General features: G+C 41.2%; 1 protein-coding gene across 8 annotated transcripts in view; it reads right to left on the bottom strand.

Annotated features, from left to right (window-relative positions):
- Nucleotides 1-2,912: 2,912 nt before the first annotated feature.
- The window catches only part of cspg5a (chondroitin sulfate proteoglycan 5a), a 69,723-nt gene continuing 64,698 nt past the window's right edge, over nucleotides 2,913-7,937 (bottom strand). For 6 of the 8 annotated variants that reach the window (XM_061717532.1, XM_061717534.1, XM_061717536.1 and 3 more), the window contains one exon: nucleotides 2,913-3,915. In XM_061717532.1, coding sequence (XP_061573516.1) covers nucleotides 3,748-3,915 — 168 coding nt within the window. In that variant the 3' untranslated portion in view covers nucleotides 2,913-3,747. Of the gene's footprint in view, nucleotides 3,916-5,634; nucleotides 5,737-7,937 lie in introns of all 8 variants that reach the window. The other 2 variants (XM_061717539.1, XM_061717541.1) reach the window with 2 other exon arrangements.

Below are 7,937 nucleotides of genomic sequence, written 5' to 3'. Positions count from 1 at the left end.
TCCAAGCAATGCACCAGAAGCTGTTCAACGACACCTTCAGAAGAAATGCACGGTCCTTCCTTGAGCCAGCAATAGTGCATAAATGTTATTTATATAAAACTTACGTTCTTTTATTTTTTTAATAATAAAGTTGCCATTTGTGAACATTCAGTGTTGTGACTTCTTTACAGTTAACATGATTATTTGTCTTGAGGAATTGGAGTAAATAACTGTGGTGTACCTGTTTAGAATTCAATGAAATCTTCCTGTGTGAATTAGTGTGAAGACGAGGTGACCCGGTCAGGTAACTAAAGGCTGATTTATGGTTCCGCGTTACACCAACGCAGAGCCTACGGCGTAGGGTACGCGTCGATTTAACGCAGAACTGTAAATCAGGCTTTAAGATCTGTTTACACCGTGTAACTGCATGCGAGCGTCCGACTATCGCGTCGAGCTGCGTGACATCGGACGCTCTCTGTCCACACTGAAACCGTTAAACTTGCGGCCAGTTAGGACAGTCCAATACAAAAAAAATAAAGCAATGGAATTTATTTTGTTGCAGAAACTCGCTCGCATGGGACAAGCTTTGTGTACGGAGCCGGCTCTTCTGCCCGGAGAGGCTTTGTTCCCTCCCCTGCTACACGTCATTCAAGCAGCCAATCAGCGCAGAGCCTCATTATCATAGCCCCGCCCCCTCAGAATGAAGCACAGAAAAGGAGGTTAGAAGCGGTAAAACTAGAGACATGGCCCACAGGCTGAATTTCTGTTTTATGTAGAAAAAACAAGCTTTAGATTGTTTTTAAGACATTCAAGGCCTGTTTAAAATATACATTAAATGCCATAATAGGTCCCCTTTAAAGTAGGGATGGGGGTGAAGCTGATTTTGATTAGTTTGTTTTGTTTATATTTGTGTTTGCTTTACCGTTATTTACTTAATTTAGTTAGTAACAATTAACATAGCATGTAAATAATTTTACTGGATTTAATTTATTTGTATATTTTGAGAGAATGCGGGCCCTTCGCTCAGTAATCATGGTTTCACCGGTAATTGTGTAAGAGGTGTGCACTACTGTGATCAGGAAGACGGAGAGCCGAGACGGGTTTGACTTCGGATGCCGGTAAAACCCCCTGCTGTGACGCCTGCTGCTATTTCCTGGATTGAGGGTTCTTTAACACCTCGCCCCCACGGGAGTGTTTTACTAAAATTGTTCAATTTTCCGGCAGTTTGTCACAGATTGGTGACAAACTGCCTACCTGCCCTGCATCCCTGAAATGCCCCGTTTATACCCATGTCATGTTAGTGACATGTCAATTGCTCCGTTTCTTTTTTGATTTGTGTCAGTAGTTTGTATTTTTTTAAATGTGTTTCTGCCATCAAATTAAAAATTAGCTAAAACCTTCCATTAAAATTGAAAAATATTTCAGTTTCAACATCTGATTGGGAATAAAATATGGTTTTGCTAGCTTTGCAAACCATTGCATTCTGTCCTTTATTTCCATTTTACACAGGGTCCCAAGTTTTGGGGGAATTTTCACCTTTTCAGAAAGTGGGAGTTAGATACACATATTCAGACTTGGAAAGGTAGAAATATTCCTTAAAGGAAATGTGATGAGAAAAAAGTGTTTCCCATACTTGATGAAAACCAAGCTGCTTAGAGCAGCAGAATATATCTTTGGCCGACTACAGGTGCAGACTAGTACTCTGCCCAAACAAAGATTAACAGTGAGAATGTTTTGTCTACTATGTATCATCCTTTTCGCTTCCAAATCAGTGTGGTCCTTTGTTTCATTGTCATTCTGCATCGAGACGCCTGATGCATGTTCTGACCCTTTTGCATGCAATTGTTTAATTAAATCTGAATCTGAATCATCTCTCAAGTCTTATTTTCAGTCCAGTTATTCACCTAGTTGGAAACAACGTGTTAAAGACATTCAGCAGGTTTTTCCACGACAGGAAACCAGTATGTGACGGGCTAAGGTTCTGGCCTTCAGCCTGTTACCACTGGGCTTTTCTTGACCACCCACTATGGTCCAAACACCAAAACAACTGACAAGTCTTTACTCCGGCTGGAGATGGCAAATTGAAACGATGGCTAATGGTGAAAACCCGGATTGGGAGATGTTGAGCAAGAGCAGAGTACCGAAGCCAGTTTATTCCAGCTGAACATCCAGTAGATTCAGTAGAACCAAGACGTTTACCCTTTACTCAAGGCTCTCATAACCCTGATAGTAGAGTGGGGTATGGGGGCTGACAAGGGCCAAACGCACTGCAACGGCCTATTGCGTCTCAGTTAAGGAAAACGGCTTCAAGTACAGAAACGATTCAAATTCACAAACTCAAAACGAGGTAAAAAAAGAGGAACGTGGTGCAAATGAAAAAACGTTGTTCGGTCTCTCTCTACATCCTGTGTGTCTGTCCATTGAGCTGTTACGCTGAGAGCGCCCCCTGCAGGTTTGGTAACCGGTTATGAAGCGTTTTTCTTTTGAAGATAGTTTCTCGCTTCATATCGTTTTGTGCTTTGCATCGTTTCTCTATTTGCAGCGTGTTTGATGATGCTGCATTTGTCTTTGTTTTTTGCAGCACGTTCCTCTTTTTATACCTCGTTTTGAGTTTGTGAATTTGAATCGTTTCTGTACTTGAAGCCGTTTTCCTTAACTGAGACGCATTAGGCCGTTGCAGTGCGTTTGGCCCTTGTCGGCCACTGTAGTGGGGAGATGCAGAAAACATCTTTCACCTGAAGGTAATAAAGTCATGAAAATGCACCCAACACATTTTTTTTTCTTGTTGTTTTTGTTTTTTCTTTTCTAAGCAAGCAAGCGTACGTTTGACAAGGACTGAAGAAGCCACATTCAAAGCCATGCAGAGAGCGCCGGAGCGCCGAGGGAAAGAAAACGGGGAGATGACAATGAGGAAAACGCAGGATCCACAACGGTCATGTTAAAAAGGTTTATTTCAACAACTGTCTGAGTCTCGTTTGTTTATTCTCTGTTCGAAGTCCCAAAAAGTACAAAAAGAAAAAAAGAAAACAATTACATCAAAGGATTAGAAATCACATCAATGAAAACCAAGACACACGTGTTGCTTCTTTTAAATCAATTCAAGCAAATTCTTTTTTTTTTCCCAATATTTATACATACTCACTGGATTAGTCAGACAAACATCAAAAACTCTCAGTAGTTTATCTTATTATTATTATTTTTTTTTTAACAATGACGTTTTTATGTAGGTTTTAAACTTCTGTATGACTTCTTTCTTTTTACAAAATACACCAATGCAGGCAGGGGAGGGGGTAGGTGTGCGTCTGTGTATACATACAAGTGTGGCTATGTATTCATCTTTTCACAGTATGTGTATGCTTCTCTTGTCGTGTGTGTGCGCGCGTGTGTGCAGGTAGGAAAGAAAAAAAGAGGAGTAGAGTGAAAACAACGAGGAGCGTCTCGGCTGCGAAACAGGGGCATGGCTGGACGCGTAAGGTAATGCTGCAAGGGGGGCTGCAGGAGGGAAGTGAGCAGGGTTCTTTCAGCTGGGGAGGAGATGTCGGTAGGGGTATTTGCAACGACCCGGGGGCCGCTTGTGGCAGTGTTGCCGTGTCAACCAGTTGCAGACTGTGTTGGTTGGCTGGTATGTTGACAGGCTGGTTGTTGGTTGGTTGACCGGTTCGTCAGCAGGGGGGGTTAGGGTGTGGTGGGCTTCCGTTGCCGGTGCACCTTGACGTTTTCTGTATGGTGTTGTCAGGTTTCTGGGGTGGTTTTGCCTTTAGTTGTGTTTCACATCATGTTGTTCTGCAGTGAGTTTACCTCCGAGGAGTTCTCCTCGCCCAGGACCTTGTGGTTCTCGTGTTTGGGGGTCAGAGAGTTGTGGATGTTTAGGGAGTCGTCCTCCTTGGACGGAGCCTTCACCGGGTCCTCCAGCTTGTTCTGGGAATTAGGATCATCCTACCCAGGAAGGGTGGGAGGTGGAGGGGTGAGGGGAGGCAAAAAGCACAGTTAGAACCACCGCATCACACTCAGCTGCAACTCTCACCTTCTTAGCTTAGCGGGAAAATAGTCTGCTTTTGAGTTGTTTTACACCCTCTTAAAACCACCAGAAGCAATTTCCCTGGAAGACAACCTTCTTCCTCGCCATAGCCAATAACAAGTAAAACCTCCTCTTCAACATTAAATGATCCTGAAAGTCACAATTTATGTCCAAAACAAATATGTAGTGCCAATTTAAGAAGTTTTTAAACCTTACATAACAAGCAGCTTGGTGGGGCGTAACCCTTACACTGCAATTACTGTTTACCACCATGTTTTACTTGCTTTGACCAAGTATTACACTAATAATCTGAAAAATTATAGTCCAAAAAAATTGAAATAATATTAAAAAAAAGGTTACATTGTTGAATGCAATCAGCTTCGTACTGATTCATCCAGCAATATTAACCTGATGCAAGGTTTGAGAAAAACAAAGATGAACTCTGATTGGAAATGCTTTGGATTTAATCAGTGCCATTAATTCAGTTTCATTCACTGAAGCAGATTTTCATGTTCCATCTCCATGCTTTAAAGGACCACACAAGTCTGCTTTCGGCTGTTTTTACTGCTAAATTAAACAGAAACCATCACTGGGATTGTTTTAAAGATTCAGCTGATTGCTTTTCAGATTATACAGATATGAGTGGGACCCAATAACCACAGGGAATTTGTCACAGGTGTTTGAACCCAGTCCGAGCATTTACTTGCAAACAACACACATTTTTTTTAAAAAAGAAGCATTTTTTATTGTATTGAGAGAAGCTAAACAATTTAATCAATTCTCATCATCGAGAGTTAAAAAAAAAAGTGTTAAAGCATTTGGTGTGAAAGGGAATAAAATCTGCAGAAATACATGAAGTCCTTTAAATACCGTGAGAATGGAGCAAAACATTCATGAAAATCCAAATGCAGTCATTATATCAGCCATTTTAGTGGTCTGAGTGCTCCACTGTTTGAAAATCCTCATGCGTGCCTCTGTTTGGGTGCGGAGACAGCGAGGTGAGCTGCATGAGCGACGGTGACATCTCCCTCCCCTTCCCACCTCAGACAACCCCAGGAAGCACATGCACATCCACATGCAAGACCCCATGATGCACCCCATTGAGTTTCACTCATGCAGAACACCTCCTGTCTCCACCGCCCCTACCGTCGTCCCATAATCAAAACAAACAGTCTACCCTGGCTGATCAGCTGTGCGTACCACCGTCATACATACCCAAGCAGTTGCTGCTGGAAAAGAAAAACCCACTGCATTTTAGAGGATTCAGATTAATTCGTCTGCATTTAATTAGGGTCAAAGGGGAAAGATTGATTGGAGAATCCATTTAAACTCGGTTTTCCAGCCTCTTATCCCTATTAATTTTGCATGGCATCATCGACTCGGCTGCACCGAGGCATCCTGGGGCGTCAGTCTGCACCTCTTTGTCACAACCTCAACCACACTGGGGAGCACACGTCCATACAGACTACACACAGCCGTGTTGAGATGTGGATGCACTCACTCACCCACAGACACTCACACACATCAGATTCCACACCCTGAGGCCAGTGCCATTTGCAAAACACCCCCTAATTGAATGTTTGCAGTTTGATCGTAATGGCACTTTTAGAGAGGGGAAAAGCAGTGAGAGGATTTACCCGATGGCTGTTGGCCTAGATAGTAACTTCAGGCAGGACGTGTGGATATGTCACTTCCATGGTTACGGGATAGGGGCCTTCCGTCCTCCCGTCAGCATGAAACTAGAAAATTCTTGTGTTTGTTGGGTTTCATAGTTGTTGTGCGGAGGTGGAAAGGTGCAGGCAGTGGTTGGGAGCACAGAGTCACGGGGACTTTTGAGTGGGAGTCATTTTGAGGGAGTGGGAACAGAGATAAACAGGGTTCTGATGAGGATGAAGATGATGATGATAATCATGATGATGGAAGCACATGGAAAGTTCATGATATTCTTTTGTTATTTAGGGTTATTTTTCTAATTTGGTTTGAAGGTCCATCTGATAACATTAAGCCTCAGCTAATGATTTTCATGTTAGCCTTCACAAAAACCCCAAAGGCAAAGTTTCTTTAGGGTGACCCACACTGCAGAACAGGAGCTTTTATAATTCATGGACAAATGCCCACTAACATTTCAGGATTTTCAAATCATCAGTTACATGATGATGCAAGTTTTTCTTTTTGAAGCTTGAGTCAAGTCATTGATTTTGGGGACTTGCAATTTCAATGAAACTGAGATGTTAGTGTTCCTCTGAGATTGAATTGCAACCACACAGGAAAGACCTGATATTTTCATCCTGCATCATTATCAAGAACAGTTCAGTCGATATGGTATTTCCTTTCCATGTTTTTGGCTTAATCTGAAGAATTTCAATGATTAATTTTTACCTTAGACGTCCTTGTAAGTGCAAACATTTATTATATGTTGTTGTATTTCTATGCAAAATAAACAGGATGTATCCAAATCAAGGAACCTCTACAGTGTAAGACGTTATTTCAGGACTATGTCATGAGGTGGGGATTGCAATGATCGGTCAGTTTTTACCACAGACTAAAAGGGTCAGTGTGCACTCATGAGGTCACGTTAGGGATATGTATTAATGATATCAGGCCAGCCAGTGGGAAGAGGCGACATAGCCATCTTCCTTTTACAAGGGAAGGTTTCAACAGAGCAAGGAAGTGGTGAGCAGCTCCTTCTTCATGTCCTGGAAGAAATATTTATTTGGTTGCGAGAATGCGATGAACATTTTCCAGCGATATGTAGAGGACTGTCATTTGGTTTCAAGGTGAAACTAAAGATATTCACCTTTATCTTAGGTCTTTTACAGCCTTCCCAAGCATATTATTGCCATATATATGTCATTGTTTTGAGGGGGTGGAAAGATTCCAGAAATGTGAACAATCAGAACACCTTTATGGACCTCCAGACACGTGACCATTCAGAAAACACAACATTATTTAGTTTTAAGGGGCAGGATTACTTATTTTCTTTTTTTATTCTAAAGTAATAACAAACTGGAGGTATGATGTACAAGTAGTCTAATATGACAATTATTTGGTTGCTGACGTCCTGGCCGTTTCTGTCCACACTCACAATCAGTCTGAATCAAATGAAAAATTCAAACTAAAGGTTAAATCTGGAATTTTCCAAAATATAAATTTATGGACTTCAAATTATGCAACACCTTTACTTTCATTTGAACTTGACAAAGGGCTTTTAGGGAATGCACTTGTAAATTTGAAGTTATTTTCTTATGGAAGGTATAATTTTGATAAAGGTGTAGAAGAATGTGTCTGGATTAATATTTTTTGTTGCGCTCCGTTCCTGATGCCGATTAATGCCTGTGTGTGTTCGTATTAGTGATCAATGGATGGGGACACTTCAGATTAAAATATTTGTGTCTCTGTAAACATGTTCCTTCCACAGTGCATCTGCATGCTGTATTTTACAATGTGATGTTTTCCCGCCAGTGTGCATGTGTCGCAGAACCGTCGCGATTTTTAAAGGGACTTGTGGTTCATTTAACATTTAACAGATTAACCAAAGTGAATCTGTTAAATTACAGCTTCTTGTCACAACCAAGTTTAGAGATTTTCAACTTTTTAATGTGTATTGTGATATTGAATTTTGTTGTTAAGCTTTGTGTGTGTGAACAATGTGAACTCTACGAACTCTCCATCAGTAAGTGCTGAACTTGTCATTGTGATTCTTCAGAAGGAGATTTTTGTGGGAAGTGTTACAGTACTCCTCATCTGATGAACTTTCCTCTAAATTCTGTGCAAGTCTCTCTTATAGTAATTAAAAATTTGATTGAAATGATTAAACAAACTTCATTTTCTCTTCATGTCCAAAGGTGGAGATTTTAATATTGAGGTCATTGACAAATGAGATAATCATAAAGGCCCTTGATGGACAGATGGGACACATCTTTCAATGTCACAGCATCGG

The sequence above is a fragment of the Cololabis saira genome, chromosome 3 (genome assembly GCF_033807715.1).
Source record: "Cololabis saira isolate AMF1-May2022 chromosome 3, fColSai1.1, whole genome shotgun sequence".
Lineage (NCBI taxonomy): Eukaryota > Metazoa > Chordata > Actinopteri > Beloniformes > Belonidae > Cololabis > Cololabis saira.
This window is presented reverse-complemented; position numbering and strand designations above follow the sequence as displayed.